The 18,426-nt window shown below is 47.0% G+C and overlaps 1 protein-coding gene across 8 annotated transcripts in view; it reads right to left on the reverse strand.

Moving 5' to 3' along the window:
- Positions 1 to 2,552: 2,552 nt before the first annotated feature.
- LOC149355213 (condensin-2 complex subunit G2-like) overlaps positions 2,553 to 18,426 on the reverse strand; it is a 131,171-nt gene continuing 115,297 nt past the window's right edge. For all 8 annotated transcript variants that reach the window (XM_089583710.1, XM_089583705.1, XM_089583704.1 and 5 more), the window contains 2 exons: positions 4,670 to 4,769; positions 2,553 to 3,150 (listed from right to left, as the gene is read on the reverse strand). In XM_089583710.1, coding sequence (XP_089439836.1) covers positions 3,005 to 3,150; positions 4,670 to 4,769 — 246 coding nt within the window. In that variant the 3' untranslated portion in view covers positions 2,553 to 3,004. The remainder of the gene's footprint in view (positions 3,151 to 4,669; positions 4,770 to 18,426) is intronic.

An 18,426-nucleotide genomic window follows, 5' to 3' on the forward strand; every position in this document is an offset into this window, starting at 1 on the left:
GAAACTACAAATGTGTATGCATACTCTATGGGCACATGCACGGGTGAACCATCTTAAAATGAGCAGCAATCGAGATAGACCACCAACATCATCTATGACAATCTAGACATCATAGAAACAATTGTGTACAGCTATCACTCCAGACAAATGTGGTTGCCAAATGTGGTTGATGTTTCATTTTGAAAAACCTAACACTCGCCAAGAAATTGAAGAACAACAGGGTAAAAAACAAATGACGTTTCGGGACCCCTACAGATCCCTTGTTCACATATAAAAACGAAAAACGGATCGGCCGTGTTTATACCAGTGAAGGCCGTTGTGATGAGCATGCGCATGCTGCAGGCATGAGCCCATGTGTCCAATTAAGTGTGTGCGGAGTTGATTGGATATGGAATGACTCTAGGAGTAGGCGGGATGATGATTTCTCGGTGGATATGATACTGGCTGCCCCCCAGGCGATAATGTGACCAGTGCTTTTATGGTGATCTGCCAAGGGGTTTTCCTCGGTAAACCCCTTGGCAACGTCATTTTTATGCTCCCTGAGCCGTCTCCTGTAATCTCAAGTTTCGCCGATGTAGGCTGCGTCGCAATTTTGGCAAGGAATCTTGTATACAACCCCGGGGTATCTTGTGCTTTCTAACTTGTCTTTCACTCGCACAAGTTGTTGTCTGAGCTTGTTTGTAGGCAGGTGACAGATTTGAATATCGTAATCACTGAAGATTCTTGCCAGTGTTTCGCTCACACCAACCGCGTAGGGAATGCGGCTCGCTTCCACTCTTTCTGCAACTGCAAAAACTGCTGACTGACGTCTTCAATATTGTTCCACCACAAAACAAGAATTTATATTACAGACTCTTATGTCATGATGGCTCAGCTCCAGCCATCTACGGTGTTCCCAAGATACACATGCCCGACGTGCCTCTACGGCCAATAGTTTACTTTACCCAGTCCCCCCTGCATAAGCTGTCTCAGTTCCTGCACAGCATCCTGCGCCCCCTGGTTGGAACAACACATATGTGAAGGACTCCAGTCACTTCGTCACGATGTTACAGGACATCAACATCCAAGACGACGACATCATGGTGTCTTTTGACGTCAAATCTATGTTCACCTGTGTGCCAATAGACTTCGCTGTCCAGTGCTGTAAAGGCATCCTTGAAAACGACGAGACCCTTGCCATACGTACCCCGCTTGAAGCTGTGGACCTATACCGCCATTTGAAATTTTGCCTGCCGAGTACTTACTCCGGTTTTAACGAGGAGTTCTACAGGCAGGTGTTTGGAACTGCCATGGGCGTTTCAATTTCGGTTACTTGCGCCAACCTTGCCTTGGAAACCATCAAGGCACTCGCCCTTGCTTCTTTCCCCCGTTGCCCAAAAATATTTTGTGCTATGTAGATGACTGTCTTTCCGTGTTGAACCGGGAAGACGCGCCTCCACTACTACATCATCTGAACTCCAGTCATCCATACAGTTTACTATGGAAGAGGAGAGTTCCGGTCACATTGCCTTTCTCAGTGTTTTAGTACAGCGCACATTGAATGGCCTCGTGATGCCGGTCTACCAGAAAGCCACACATATAGGCCAATACCTGAACTTTGCCTCTGCGCATCCGGTTGGACACAAGCGCTCCGTGGCATCAGCGCTCTTCACACGCGTGCAACACCTAAGCTCATTCCCACAAGCGTGAAGGAAAAAAGAAAAAAAAAGGATAAAAGAAGAACTCTCTAGAAATGGCTACCCAAGGCAAATTCTAAACTCGCAGCAACGCCGATATTCAAATCCACCCACGGCACCAAAGAAAGAGCAGAAGTGAGCCGTCATTCCCTACGCGGTTGGTGTGAGCGAAACACTGGCAAGAACCTTCAGTGATTACGATATTCAAATCTGTCACATGCCTACAAACAAGCTCAGACAGCAACTTGTGCGAGTGAATGACAATTTAGAAAGCACTAGATGCCCCGGGGTTTTATACAAGATTCCTTGCCAGGATTGCGACGCAGCCTACATCAGCAAAACTGGAGATTACAGGAGACGGCTCAGGGAGCATAAAAATGACGTTGCCAAGGGGCGCACTGAGGAAAATGCCTTGGCAGATCACCATAAAAGCACCGGTCACATTATCGCCTGGGATGCAGCCAGTATCATATCCACCGAGAAATCATTATCATCCCGCCTACTCTTAGAGTCATTCCATATCCAATCAACTCCACACACACTTAATCGGACACGTGGGCCCATGCCTGCAGCATACGCATGCTCATTACAGCGGCCTTCACTCGTATAAACACGGCCGATCTGTTTTTCGTTTTCACATGTGAACAAGGGATCCGTAGGGGTTCCAAAACGTCATTTGTTTTTTACCCTGGTGTTCTTCAATTTCTTTCCGAGTGTTAGGTTTTTCAAAATGATGTCATTTCCTAGCCAGACGAGTTTTTGTCGAACACTGGACTATGTGGTTGCCTCGGGTATGACAAAGAAATTTACAAGGTGTGTGCCACCAGCATTCAACAGTGAACATCACAAAGGCTCACAATAATATGATGAACAGAGTGCAGTGAAATGGCCTTAACTTTATTTTCGGCAAGACAAATCTTCTGTCTACTTGACTGCTAAAATTTTGATGAAAGATCAACATTAAAAACTGTTGAGAATAATCTCCTGTCTGCATGACTGTTAATATTTTGTTGATTACCTCAAAGACACTAATTAATACAATAACCGAATACTACAGTCTGGATACACTAAAAAGTTAAAAAGAAATGAAAGTGAAAAATTAAACCAATGCGTCAATAAAAGCAGCATCCACATCACAGTCTGAATCCATATAATGTGAAAGGAAGAGGGACTGAAGTGGAAGCTGTGTCCATTTTGGAAGCACCCAAACGCTCGCCAGATACATGGCCAGAGTGCTTGTCAGTGCTGGCAAAGGCACTCTTTGATACGACTTCTGTGTCCATCCCAGAAGGGGGCTGTGAACCACTCTGGGATGCAGGACCAGAGCACTAGTCGGCAGAGACTTCACAGCAAATCTTGTCCACGAGGGAAGAAATCGTGGAAGCCTGGACCTTGGTCTTTGCAAAGAGTGGCATGAACTTCTTCACAACTGGAGGTAGAAGGGCAATGGGCGTCTTCAACTGGTCCTCTTCTGCTAAATGAAAAACAAAGCTGGCATTGTTTCTTGTTCTATCTTGGCCGGTGCTTTTCTCAACAGCTGCCGCAGACAGAGCACGATACCACTCTCGCCTACCACCCCACCATACCCTCCCCCCTTCTGCTTTTCTCCTCCTGCTTTTGCCATACCCTCCTCCTCCACTTTCCATTTCATGCTCCCACAGTACCCTCCCCTCCTGCGCTTTCGCCCTCGCGGTCTCTTCGCTACCACTGTATTTCATCCCCTGCTGTGCTCCTCGTTCGCTCTGCCGGTTACAAGGCTGCCGCCATCGACACACTAACAGGTACTTAACTCTTTCCCTACTGCAAAAAAATGACGTATTTTGAGCGGTTAAAATAAAAATTACTTCAAGAAGTGCTAAATGTACTGTGCATTGTAATGCATCAAACTGTAGCTTACCAATTATACCTCTGAATGAAAAAAATACCAGTTGTGTATGCAATACTTTTCGAAAATTTATTGGTTAAATTCCACATAACTGCAGCGTAAAAAAAAAATAATGTGGAAGCAAAGTAACCAACTTGCCAAAAACCTCGTTTTATTAAAGCATATTTATTGGTTAAGCATGCTGCTAACACAAAAGAAGAATAAAAGCAAAACAAAAACAAGTCGCTGCACTGGGCCAGAAGTCAATTACAAAAATTAAAATACACAAAACGTTGCACATGTTCTTAGCTACCATTCTTGTGATTTTCAGCTGCATACATAATGCACTGCACTTTCCGTGGACAAGTTAGGCAATATGACTGCTGCGTCAACAGAGAAAGCAGTCGCATGAGGACAATAAGTAGAGGTAGATGTGTTTTTTTTCTATAGCAGAGCTTGTCATTCATACTTTTCTTCCATTTTTTTTTTCGTTTGGTAGTGGATGGGTTCTGCACGAAAAAAAGGAGCGTGGCCTTCCTTGACATCATAATAAAAAATTTGCTGGCATATTTGGAAAAATATCTTCGCAATATGTTGCAAAGACCCTAAAGCACCAAATAAAATCATTCCTTTACAGATAAAGTGTACTGCGTAAAACACAATGTGAACGGCAAAACGAAACATGCCCAAGCACACACTGATGTCTCGGGCCTCTGAGACGATGCCTCGCGATTTAAACTGAAATTCGCCCATTCCACAAGGTTGGCTAACTCACCACTACTGCTCTAAAAATAAAAAGGACAGCACAAGAACAGACAACAATGCTCAGTGCAGCCTTTCACCTTTGAGGAGTGAACGGTGAAATGAACACCATGGTCGGCGAAAGGCACGTCCAGTAATATTTTCATTTTTCGTCTCACCTCCTCATGTTATAAAATGAGAAAACAAAACAGAAACCAAAGAAATGGTGCTATAGAAGCAAACTATATGGTGCAGCTTGTCCAGGAGTGCCGAATGGAATTTCTGATGGTTTGTTCAAAACGTGGGTCATATATGACCCATGGCTTATGGTGCCATAAGGAATGAGCTAAGAGCTGTGCTTTGAAAACAAACAAAAACATGCACTCACTTATCTCTTGGCACAAAAGCACGAACTTCAGGAAATTTGCTGCAAACTGAAAGCTGACCCATGTTGTCATCAGGACAGACCTAGCCACCTTCAGGTACATCTGGGAAAAAAAGAAAGCAACAGAACTGACGGCACATGCTTTACCCCAAGTGCACACATACAACATTTCGAGCAGTATGGATATAGCACAAACAATGATTTTCGAGCAATCTGAAGACAGCTGCTTAGTTTTCTGTCTATTACTATGTCCTACTGTGATGTCACTGAGAAGTGCATAGCGAAAAGCAAATGTGAGCCTGAACAAAGAAATACTGTTAGCACTTCATCCAACACACTTCCCTCGAAATTCACAACACTGGACATCTAACCTGCTGCAGTGGTCTCTTACTACTGAATTGCATACAAAATCTCACTGTCGTATATCTAGAAAGTTGTTTTCCAATATATATATATATATATATATATATATGTATATATATATGTATATATATATATACCGGGTGTTTTTTTTAGAAGATCCAAAATTTTTAAAGAAAGGTAAATTCCTTTAGATTTATTTTAACTCTTCCGTTACCACGCCACTGTGCTTCGATCACCGGTGATCGAAAAATTCGAAGCGCTATGGCAGTGCGACCGTGGCCGCTACGGACTTGCTGAGTCATTCGGTTTGTTGTTCACACACTGAACTTCAACTTCCTGTTTAGTTTATATTTTTGCCAAAAAGCGGCAATTTTTGAGACGCACTTGAAGTTGGGGGTGCGGCGTCGGGCGCTCCGAACAAGCCGTCATGATCGGGAATGGCGCTCGCTCGAAAAAACCCCGTTCCAATCAATTCTGCTGCGTTTGCACGACATATTTTTGATGTATCGATTAGCACGGACCCTGACGACGATGCTGAATTGTCAGGTATTGTTTCAAAGCTCAAACTGGGCAACGAGAGCCCAGAACGCTCGCCTGTGCGTTCAGATTCCTCGTTCCGGTCTGTTTGTGTGAACCGAAGCTCCTCATTATAGCCGTTACGGTGATGTGGCGCCATCTAAGTTGTTCTTCGGAGACTACAGTTTCGGTTTCTGCGTAGAGTGCAATTTTCTCATGACGCGCGAATTTTTGAAACGCCCTTGAAGCGGAGGGTACGGCGCGGACGCTACGTGCATGGCGTCGGGCACGCGGACGGCGCGCACTCGGAAAAACCTTGCTGCACGCAATTCTACTGCGTTGACTGCAATTATTGTCTATGCTACGAGTAGCAGAGTCTCTGGTGACGATGTTGCATTGTCGGATTTTGGTTCAGACGCTGTAACTGCGTAAACCGATCCCGGAACGTTGGCCTGATAGTTTCGCTTTCTTTTTCCTGTCCGCTTGTGCGGGCGCATCTGTTTGTTCTTCAGACGGTTAGTTCCATTTTCTGCCTAGTTCGTAATTTCCCCGCCGGTCGTGCATTTTTGAAATGCCCTTGGAGCATAGGCTTATTGCGACATAATACGCGGTGAGGATGGCGCCGCGTCGAGGTCGGGCGCTTCGCGCGCTCGGAAGAGTCCCGCTGCACGTGATTCTTCAGCCTCTGCAGCTGATTTTCAAGATCCTCCGAACAGCAGTGACTCGGACGAAGATGTTGTAACGTCGGATTTCGATTCTGCAGCTACATCGCAGCTATACTTATCGCACACTATGTATCGCAATATCGCACCTATACTTTGTTGTGTTTTATATTTTTTTTTTCAATTTTTGACGTAAATTAAATAAGTTTTGATTTGTATTTTTTAAACCACACTTACCAAGCTTTCTTTTGGTGCATAACATTACACTTCCAATTTTTTTTTGTTGGACTGTAAAAATCATATCAAGGGCACTCTCAAACGAGCCTTTTCAAGAGGCGTAAAGAAAAAAAATTCTAGCTCGAAAACTATTCAAGTTATAAATTTAAAACTTTAACGCCATATTTTAGAAAGAATTTGAATTGTTTTGTAATTCCTAGAATTTTTTTAGTACAAGTGTTTGGAAAGTTATTGTCATATAAACACAAAACTTTTGTTATTTTTTATTTTTGTTGTTTACTGATTTTTTTTCACAGCATTTCAAGCAGAATATGAGTTCAAATAAATTTCCTTATGAAGCACATTCTATCTCAATTATTGTTATGCATTTTATATAATTTTATCTATCACACTTTTTCTAAAAAAATTTTTGTCTGAGACATGAAAAATGGTCGTTTTCCCGTGGTAACGAAAGAGTTAACCCTGGGGCTATACTGAGGGCTACGGCATACACCAGGTAAGAGGCAAACTACTTTAATTAGCTCGCTGATTAACTGAATACGTTAATTAACTTTTATAATTTTTATTTTAGGGGTTATGTTGTGCTGGCAGAATTGGCGATTGTCTTCCAAACAGTCCAGCCAAGAAAAAAAATTTTCATGAAAAAATTTTTTCCGCGCGTTACGAAGCGAGAAAAAGTCACCCTGGTAGGTAGCTTCACACTGTAACACAGCGTCTGTGAGCACCTGTGACGTAGTTTGCTCCGCCCTGCGCTTTGTGCCAGTGCATTTTTGTTCCAACGCGGCATTCCGTGAGGCCGCGGAGCGAAGCGAGATAAGCAGCAATAGCGCAGGCCGCCCGTCCGGGCTTCAGGTGATATCAGCCGTGTGACACAAAGCGCAGGGCGGAGCGAACTACGTCAGAGGCGCTCATCGCCGCTGAGTTATGGTGTGAAGATGCCTACCAGGGTGACTTTTTCGCGCCTCGTAACGTGCATGAAAAATTTTTTATTAAAATTGTTTTTTCTCGGTTGGACTGTTTGAAGGATGATCTCCAATTCTGCGAATGCAACATACCCCTTAAAATAAAAATTAGAAAAGTTTATTAACATATTTAGTTAATCAGCGAACTAATTAAAGCAGTTTTCCTCTGGCCTGGCGCCCGCCGTAGCCTCCAGTATAGCCCCAGTGCTAAAATAAGTGTAATGCAATTTACCTTTAAAAATTTTGGACCTTCTAAAAAGACACCCGGTAATATATATATATATATATATATATATATATATATATATATATATATATATATATATATATATATATATATATAAATTTCCTCGGAAACATGTGAAAAGGCTGCAGAGTTAAAAAAAAATGTGGCAGAAGGCTGGTTCAATATTCATAGCATTCTTACTGGCATGCTACAAGTTAAGACATTCTTAGAATTTTTTTGGCAAAGCACAAATTTTAGTTTTGAATTTTTTCAACGCAGTGTTCGTTGACATATTTAGAGTGAGAAGAAAATTGCCATCTAGTCTAAAAACTACTAACCAGAAACAAGAAAAAAATTGTATGCAGCAGAGTTAAAAAAAAATGTGGCAGAAGGCTGGTTCAATATTCATAGCATTCTTACTGGCATGCTACAAGTTAAGACATTCTTAGAATTTTTTTGGCAAAGCACAAATTTTAGTTTTGAATTTTTTCAACGCAGTGTTCGTTGACATATTTAGAGTGAGAAGAAAATTGCCATCTAGTCTAAAAACTACTAACCAGAAACAAGAAAAAAATTGTATGCAGTTAAAAAAAAATGTGGCAGAAGGCTGGTTCAATATTCATAGCATTCTTACTGGCATGCTACAAGTTAAGACATTCTTAGAATTTTTTTGGCAAAGCACAAATTTTAGTTTTGAATTTTTTCAACGCAGTGTTCGTTGACATATTTAGAGTGAGAAGAAAATTGCCATCTAGTCTAAAAACTACTAACCAGAAACAAGAAAAAAATTGTATGCAGCGCCATCTCTTATTTATTGCCAAAAGCTAGCGGTTTTCCATCGGACAGCGATTCGCCGTCTTTTGCCACTTCGGCCATTTTACCACTGGACGGAGAATTGCTGTCTTTTGACACGAATGGCAGAACGATGGCACAATAAAGGCATTACATATGACAGGTCATGGTGCCTCCTTAAGTTGGAGGCAACCAGACAGCACCACTGACAAACCACCCAGCATACTGCACTGCATGGCGACAGAACTCTCCCAAAGACACCTAGCTTTCCATTTGGCCACTGAGCTATGCACTCCGTAGTCCCTCCTAAACCATGTTCCTTGCACATCATTCAATTTGGTTTCCAGGCATGCTTGCCTTTTGATTTGTGTAGACTCGGCATACACACAGGAGCCCAGAAGAATGAGAAATCTCCAGACCAGTTTTTGCCTTCCCTTTCAGTGGAGAACTGACAACAATATTCCAAAGATACCAATGAAACCAGTGCAGCTAAACGAGGACATGAAAGACACAATACAGGACGGGTGCTGTTTTATGTGTGAGTCTTCCCTGTCTATGTTTCAGACAGGGTGGGTGCTCTTTTGATCCAATGTATACTTATGTCCTTGGGCACTTTTTGACAGCTGCTTAAGCTCTGCGGTAGATACAATTAAATTACCTGTATGGCAGGGTTTTCCAAAATAGTTCTTTAACCACTTTGGAAACTTGAAACAAGTAAAGTTTGTTGAGACATGAGAAATTCATTGTGCTGTGACTTCAGATGGCGATTTAATCACCAATTAAAGCAGCAACAACCAATTAAAGCAGCAACTTCTCTGCACAGCATGATGGCAAGCAGAGAAGCTGGGTGATGACATCACCTGCAGAAGCAGTCAGATTTCTGCCTGCACCCTGCCATGCCTCTGCAAATGCTGACAAGAAACACAGTGCAGGCTTTACGTTTGGTGTAGGCATGTGCAAATAGTGTTTTGTTCTGAAGCGAATTCGAAGCAAACAGAAAACTCCTCAAATAATTTTGAAGCATATCTTTTGGATACTTGTCTTGCACAAGAAAGGTTGAACAGCGCAATAGGCACTTTCAAAACCACATATTTTTCTAACCCACAAGGCTATTACATTAAAAAAACTAAGAGTGCATGGAAGCTTTGAAGCTGTGTCGACTTTCTGCAAAAATGGCCACCAGAAAATGGGGAAGTCGCCGTACACACAAAGCCGACATATTTGTGGGGTGCAGGGCCTGTCTGTGGGACCTCCAATTGCTTTCATGCGACTCCATGAATTCCTGCTATGTGTACGCACCGCACCTGTGCCCCCCAGCACAACCCGCATCAGGTGCCGGAACTGGGCACTGTTACGTTGCAACACACTGCTGGTGTGTGGGCCCGTGAGCTCCGGAAACTGTTTGTGCCACGAGCGTTCCGGCCTACCCTCCGCGCCACAGGCTGCCGGCCGCGTCGCGGACGCGTGGCTCATGTTCAGCCGAAGACGCAGCCCCCTCGAACTTTACATGTTTATGAGGCTCGCGGTTGTCCCCTCTCCTCTCGCATCGGAACTCAGGGTGGTCTGGATTCGGCCCCCAAGGACGCTTCTTCCAAGAACCGCGGCTTGGTCACGTGACCACGGCGTTCGAAAACTCGACTGTCAACGGACAAAGGGAGTCTCCCTCCAGCAGCGGAACAGAGCAGCAGCTCGGGGAGCCAGTCTGTATTTTCCAAGGGACTGGGGCCCTCATTTCTTTTGGGTTAAATTCTTTTAATAAATACACAATTCCTAGCCTTCACCGAGTCCACAGCCCGTGGCAGCGGTGGGATAAAGACAAGGCTGGTGGACAACTGCTGACGAGAGAGCGCCTTCGAGGATCCGGGATCATCGGAGCTCCGCTACGTGGCTCAGGGAGTCACCTTCGTCGCAGCGCAGCGTGAAGGCCAGGCGAGAAGACAACCACTTAAAGGCAACTTCGACGATCTGGGATCGACCAGGCTGCATGGTTTAGCTCTTTAACGGCGGGATAAGGACAAGGCTGGTGGACAACTGCTGACGAGAGACGCCTTCGAGGATCCGGGATCAACGGAGCTCCGCTACGTGGCTCAGGGAGTCACCTTCGTAGCAGCGCAGCGTGAAGGCCAGGCAAGAAGACAACCACTTAAAGGCAACCTCGACGATCTGGGATCGACCAGGCTGCATGGTGTACCTCTTTAACGGCGGGATAAGGACAAGGCTGGTGGACAACTGCTGACGAGAGAGCGCCTTTGAGGATCCGGATCATCGGAGCTCCGCTACGTGGCTCAGGGAGTCACCTTCGTAGCAGCGCAGCGTGAAGGCCAGACGAGAAGACGACCACTTAAAGGCAACTTCGACTATCTGGGATCGACCAGGCTGCATGGTTTAGCTCTTTAACGGCGGGATAAGGACAAGGCTGGTGGACAACTGCTGACGAGAGAGCGCCTTCGAGGATCCGGGATCAACGGAGCTCTGCTACGTGGCTCAGGGAGTCACCTTCGTTGCAGCGCAGCGTGAAGGCCAGGCGAGAAGACAACCACTTAAAGGCAACCTCGACGATCTGGGATCGACCAGGCTGCATGGTGTACCTCTTTAACGGCGGGATAAGGACAAGGCTGGTGGACAACTGCTGACGAGAGAGAGCCTTTGAGGATCCGGATCATCGGAGCTCCGCTACGTGGCTCAGGGAGTCACCTTCGTAGCAGCGCAGCATGAAGGCCAGGCGAGAAGACTACCACTTAAAGGCAACTTCGACGATCTGTGATCGACCAGGCTGCATGGTTTAGCTCTTTAACGGCGGGATAAGGACAAGGCTGGTGGACAACTGCTGACGAGAGAGCGCCTTCGAGGATCCGGGATCATCGGAGCTCCACTACGTGGCTCAGGGAGTCACCTTCGTTGCAGCGCAGCGTGAAGGCCAGGCGAGAAGACAACCACTTAAAGGCAACCTCGACGATCTGGGATCGACCAGGCTGCATGGTTTAGCTCTTTAACGGCGGGATAAGGACAAGGCTGGTGGACAACTGCTGACGAGAGACGCCTTCGAGGATCCGGGATCAACGGAGCTCCGCTACGTGGCTCAGGGAGTCACCTTCGTAGCAGCGCAGCGTGAAGGCCAGGCGAGAAGACAACCACTTAAAGGCAACCTCGACGATCTGGGATCGACCAGGCTGCATGGTGTACCTCTTTAACGGCGGGATAAGGACAAGGCTGGTGGACAACTGCTGACGAGAGAGAGCCTTTGAGGATCCGGATCATCGGAGCTCCGCTACGTGGCTCAGGGAGTCACCTTCGTAGCAGCGCAGCATGAAGGCCAGGCGAGAAGACTACCACTTAAAGGCAACTTCGACGATCTGTGATCGACCAGGCTGCATGGTTTAGCTCTTTAACGGCGGGATAAGGACAAGGCTGGTGGACAACTGCTGACGAGAGAGAGCCTTTGAGGATCCGGATCATCGGAGCTCCGCTACGTGGCTCAGGGAGTCACCTTCGTAGCAGCGCAGCATGAAGGCCAGGCGAGAAGACGACCACTTAAAGGCAACCTCGACGATCTGGGATCGACCAGGCTGCATGGTGTAGCTCTTTAACGGCGGGATAAGGACAAGGCTGGTGGACAACTGCTGACGAGAGAGTGCCTTCGAGCATCCGGGATCATCGGAGCTCCGCTACGTGGCTCAGGGAGTCACCTTCGTTGCAGCGCAGCGTGAAGGCCAGGCGAGAAGACAACCACTTAAAGGCAACCTCGACGATCTGGGATCGACCAGGCTGCATGGTGTACCTCTTTAACGGCGGGATAAGGACAAGGCTGGTGGACAACTGCTGACGAGAGAGAGCCTTTGAGGATCCGGATCATCGGAGCTCCGCTACGTGGCTCAGGGAGTCACCTTCGTAGCAGCGCAGCGTGAAGGCCAGACGAGAAGACGACCACTTAAAGGCAACCTCGACGATCTGGGATCGACCAGGCTGCATGGTTTAGCTCTTTAACGGCGGGATAAGGACAAGGCTGGTGGACAACTGCTGACGAGAGACGCCTTCGAGGATCCGGGATCATCGGAGCTCCACTACGTGGCTCAGGGAGTCACCTTCGTTGCAGCGCAGCGTGAAGGCCAGGCGAGAAGACAACCACTTAAAGGCAACCTCGACGATCTGGGATCGACCAGGCTGCATGGTGTAGCTCTTTAACGGCGGGATAAGGACAAGGCTGGTGGACAACTGCTGACGAGAGAGAGCCTTTGAGGATCCGGATCATCGGAGCTCCGCTACGTGGCTCAGGGAGTCACCTTCGTAGCAGCGCAGCGTGAAGGCCAGGCGAGAAGACGACCACTTAAAGGCAACTTCGACGATCTGGGATCGACCAGGCTGCATGGTTTAGCTCTTTAATGGCGGGATAAGGACAAGGCTGGTGGACAACTGCTGACGAGAGAGCGCCTTCGAGGATCCGGGATCAACGGAGCTCCGCTACGTGGCTCAGGGAGTCACCTTCGTCGCAGCGCAGCGTGAAGGCCAGGCGAGAAGACAACCACTGAACTCTTTCGCTACCATGCCATAGGCGATCGTTCGCATATGATCGATTCAAATCGCCCGCGCAAAAAAGTTCATTCTGGAGCGTTGTGGACGTGCTCCGCCATCTAGTTAGCGAGCTCAACAACTGCTCTTTCGATTGCAGCCTTGGTTTCAGTGTTTTGACATGAGGGGGCACCGTGAAAAATAAACTTTGAACGGTCGCAGCAGCGTCAGCCGGAGAAAATGGCGTCCGTGTCGCCGCGCGCTCCTCGAAAGCGAAAGCTGACACCGAGCACGTCGGCCGGTTTCGGTTTCGTTTTTTGCGACGAAAGCAGCGGTTATTAGTCGGGCAACAATGTACAAACGTCGGATTTCGGTTTCGGCAGCGAGGCTTCGCCTCCGGAGCCTGGAACGTCAGCGCGTACACTCAGGTAAGTTCTGTTTTCGTTCGCTGTGTGTTTTCTGCGGTGCATACGGTTTGTAATTGATGACAGTGGTTCATTTTTGTGCTTCACGGTCTTGACAATGTATGGCGAAGACAGTTTGCCAAATGCTCAAGGTCGCGTCGCGTTTTTCAACCAAGACGACAGCTAGGTGTCCATATCGGCACATCGCTGCGGAGCGGCGCTCGGAGATTTGCTTGACTTCTCGAATTTTTTTTTATGCTCTTCACGGCGGAAATGATGAAGATCGTGTGCGGAATCACTAATAAGTGTGCATGGGTGAAGATTTTCAGCAAATTCGGCATGACGGCTCATGGGAAGACGTGAATCTGTTGGAGATTCTAATGTTCATTGGAATCATCATATACAATGGAATTGTTGACCTGCCACGACTGTATCTCTACTGAAATACCAGAATAATCTATTCTGGCCCTCTGCCATCAAAAATCATTCCTCAAAATTGGTTTTTGGCTTTTTTTTGTTTGTTTTTTTTTGCACGTAACGGACCGGATGATTCAGTGGCGGCAGTTTCTATTGGCAACACTTGAAAAGTGTCCTTCCTGGCTTTTGAACCACATCGATAAAACTTATTTCATCGATCCTGATGTTTTAGAGCTTGCCTAAAATGCCAAATTTTATCAGCTGGCTTTCGGGGAGCTGCTCATTCAAGAAATCTTCGGGTATGATGAGGGAAAAGAAGTCCACGCCCCCAATCCTCTCATAGAATCCGTTCAACACCAACCGAAAAGAATGAAAAAAAGAAGAAACTACAAGCACGGCTATCAGAGAACAAGGGAGGAACAAAGATAAAACCTTATTTGAAGCACTTGTCAGTCTAGCTCTGCTTCACATCTTCACCTCCGATTGCTCTTCACAGTGGCACCACAGTCATGACCCCTGACTTGACAAGCCATAGAAAGTGCAGTAAATTTTTCTCATACCTGAAACTGTGAATAATGACAGCTATAAACATGTGCAACAGTTTGTATATTCCAGTTTTCCTCTAATCAAGTTCGGGCTTAGTGCAGCCGGTAATTTTTGTTTTTGCTATATACTTTTTTTGTGTTTTTAGCAAATTTCACAAATAAATGTTCATTTACTTTTGCACACAAAACTCTGGTGTTTGTTTCATTCAGAAGTGTAACTAATAGGCTACAATTTCATGCATTGCAATATGTGCTGGGTGCATTAGTTATTGACAAAAAAAATTTTCTTTCAGTACGCTCCAAATCGTGCATTTTTCCACGGTAGCGAAAGAGTTAAAGGCAACCTCGACGATCTGGGATCGACCAGGCTGCATGGTGTAGCTCTTTAACGGCGGGATAAGGGCAAGGCTGGTGGACAACTGCTGACGAGAGAGCGCCATCGAGGATCCGGGATAATCGGAGCTCCGCTACGTGGCTCAGGGAGTCACCTTCGTCGCAGCGCAGCGTGAAGGCCTGGCGCCAAGACAACCGCCCAAAGACAACGTCGACGATCTGGTATCGCCGGACTTGGCAGTTCCTGTCTTCGGAAGACACGGTGGCCATCGAGGACTCCTGGTTGGGTGAGTGCTGAAGCGACTACGTATTGCCAGATGATTTAGAACAGGGTTCTATCTGAGGAATCGACTGCATTTATTCACCACTGGGTGTGTGATTAGTTTGCAGATTTTGTAGTCGGCTCTCGCCAACCATGGATATAAAGAAATTGACTAAAGACGAATTGCTGCTGTTGGCAGCTGAACTTGGTTTAGAGGTAAATCAACGTATGAGGAAGCCAGATATTCGCCATGCAATTGAAGAGGTGGAGTTTGAAGAGGACGAGATAACGGACGCTTGGGAAAAGATATGCCGAGTGCAGAAGAAAAATGAGCCAAAAAGAATAGAAGAGCAACGGGTAGCGGCAGAGCAACAGGAGCGGGAAATAGAGGAACAGGTGCGGGAGTTGAAAAGATTGCAGTTTGAAGTTGAGATGCTACGAGGCGCAGTCAAGAATGAAGGATGCGTAACTTCAGTAAAAGCGGAGAGTGAGAAAGCAGAGTGCCAAGAACATGCACAAGACGAAGGTAGTCTTAAACTGTGCGAAAAGGCGCAACAGACCGAGCACAAGCGCATATTGGCAAAAGATGGCCAGAGCACTGGCGAAGGAAGCTGGGATGTGACGCGATCTCATCTGCGAGTATTCAAGAGAGGCGAAAACATTTCAAAATTTCTGGACAACTTTGAAAGTATCTGTAAGATGTCGAAATTGGACAAAGACATTTGGAGCTACATGTTAGAGTCCCTTTTGCCGCCTCAGCCTGCTAATGTCAAACTGAGCCTGTCCGATGAGGATATGAATGACTACGGAAGAGTAAAGACAGCTCTGTTCCGTAACTTTGGAGTTGAAACAGAGCTCCTAAGCGGCAGGACGCGCTCTAATGCTAGAGTCAAAGAAAAATTTAGGCGCGATGCCGCTTCTGTCCAGACAAAACCCGCTAAGCATTGGACTGTCGCGGAGTGTAAAGATATCACCGCTGCGAATGCGGAACAGGCGTGTAATAATCCCGGGTGGGAATGAAACGCGACAACTCTAGAGAGAGGTTCTGAAGAGGCTAGAGAGACCACTACCGAGCTGGATCGACGCGATGCCAGGATAAAGGAACCAATGCAAGCGGCTGGTCAGAGTGAAGGTGCAGAAAAGAAAGGGGAGCACCTGACACCAGAGCGTAAGTTTCACAAGGCAGGCGAAACAGTTGCCGAGCCGGGTCACCGCGTTCACATGAAACAGGAGTCAATGCGAATGTATGACCGGCAAAGAGGTAAGGCCGGAGAAGGGAACACCCAATTACGGGAAAGGCATGCCAGACCGTGGCCGAGTTGGGTAAGCGCGACGCCAACGAGATAGTTGCTCATCAACCCGGAGAGAAGTGTACCCTTAGTGAGTGTGGGAAACCTAAGGAGTCGGTTGTTGGTCCCGAGGTGCACGCGGGAGGCTCGCAGCAAAGAGAAGAGATGAGCGCATCGCTGTCGGAGCACAAAAAAATGAAGGGCTCTTGTCTTGAGTTAGCAGGGCTATTTGTCACTGATATAAATAAAGATGGGGTGGTTTTAAAGCCTAAAGAAAAGAACCGCATTGCGTGTCAGAAAGCAGGTTCTGAGCGTGCGACGCAGGCGGATAGGTCACAGAACCAACCCCCCAAAAATGACAGGAAGTCGTCGTCTAAAGAGGAAAGTGGCAGCAAGCCCACAAAAAGGCCTCGATATGCAAAAATAGCAGAGTCGTGTCGTCTCAAGACAAGTGCAGTCAGGATGAGACTGAGTCGTCCTGCTAGAAACAGGGCATGGGCTTTTCAAAAAACGAGAATAAAAATAACACTAAAGAACCGAAATGCGGGCGGTCTGAGTAGAGGATTCTAAGCTACAAGAATATGAGACGGCGTTAAAGCATCGTCTTAGACCTCTGAGTTGCTTTTGTTGTTGTGTGTTTCGCCATGTGTTGTCGAGAGCCGAATACTTGTTCAGCAAAGGCAGGCAGGGAGAGTTTTCTGGCAAACGGCGTCTGGCAGTCGTTCGTCACTCGAGTACCGTCAGCCAGGAGTTTCCGCGAATGTGTTCGTGTTTGTGTGTGCAAAGTGAGCGCATGCATTTGCCCTGTTGCCGTCCGGGGTCCTTCTCTCGATCCTGCATCTGGGGACGCAGCCTCAGCGAAGGACTTCATCGGGGGGAGGAGTCTGTTACGTTGCAAGACACTGCTGGTGTGTGGGCCCGTGAGCTCCGGAAACTGTTTGTGCCGCGAGCGTTCCGGCCTACCCTCCGCGCCGCAGGGTGCCGGCCTCGTCGCGGACGCGTGGCTCATGTTCAGCCGAAGACGCGGCCCCTCGAACTTGACATGTTTATAAGGCTCGCGGTTGTCCCCTCTCCTCTCGCATCGGAACTCGGGGTGGTCTTGATTCGGCCCCCAAGGACGCTTCTTCCAAGAACCGCAGCTTGGTCACGTGACCACGGCATTCGAAAACTCGACCGTCAACGGACAAAGGGTGTCTTCCTCCAGCAGTGGAACAGAGCAGCAGCTCGGGGAGCCAGTCTGTATTTTCCAAGGGCCTGGGGCCCTCTTTTCTTTTGGGTTAAATTCTCTTAATAAAAACCCAATTCCTAGCCTTCACTGAGTCCACAGCCCGTACCTCGCAACAGCACCCATCTCCATGTATCTCGTGCTAGCTCCCTCTTCCTCATGCCATCGCACTCGATTAGCAAATTCCACGCGGAGAAGAGTGGCTGTGGCTGCTACAGTCAGCTCTGACTCATCCTGTGGAAATCAACAAAGCAGCATACATCCTCCAATTGATGCAAGCCACCGTGCCAGTTCTGGTGTGTACACACCACGGGTAGCACAGGCAGATGCACTGGCAGGTGCAAATCAGGGCACTACGCACGTGCCTGCTTGCGTGTGCTGCAGTGCCTATGCACAGGAGACTCCAGCATATGGGCGAGCATGAAAGGCACACAGCATGTGTCCAAGAAAATGCTGATGGAGTCGGGCTGTGGTGCCATCCTGGGAGCATGCTAAACACTATAACACTATTCACTTGAAACTAATACTTCGAGATTTCGAATAACCAAACATATTTGGATTGAATTGAATACTTTACTATTCGACTATTTATTCAAAATTACTCAACATTTGCAAAGGACTAGTTTTGTACTGTTTATTTTCTGTTGTTAGCATTCATCCGTGTGGTCTTCTATTCAACTTTCGTCCGTTTTGCACTGTACCATCTGTAGTGATGTACCAACTATAGCTCAACTGTCCTTTTTACTTCATTTTTTTTAGTGCAGCAAGCACTTAATGGCAAGAAAGGCACCACACTCATAAGTTGCATCCTGTGGCCCCTACCCAGTGTTTCACTGTGTGGAGAAGTCTGAATGCTGTAGTGGCTTTATTCAGGAATTGCATCACCATTTCAAATGTTTGCGCGACAAATCTTGGAATGCTTTACCTGTGTTTTACCCATTCCATTCTTTGAAGTTCATAAAACTACAAACCTTGTTTAGTTGCCCTCTTTAAAAGGCCCCGGTCCACATACCGTATAAAC

This window comes from Amblyomma mixtum, chromosome 3 (genome assembly GCF_055824585.1).
Source record: "Amblyomma mixtum isolate Tamu chromosome 3, ASM5582458v1, whole genome shotgun sequence".
Lineage (NCBI taxonomy): Eukaryota > Metazoa > Arthropoda > Arachnida > Ixodida > Ixodidae > Amblyomma > Amblyomma mixtum.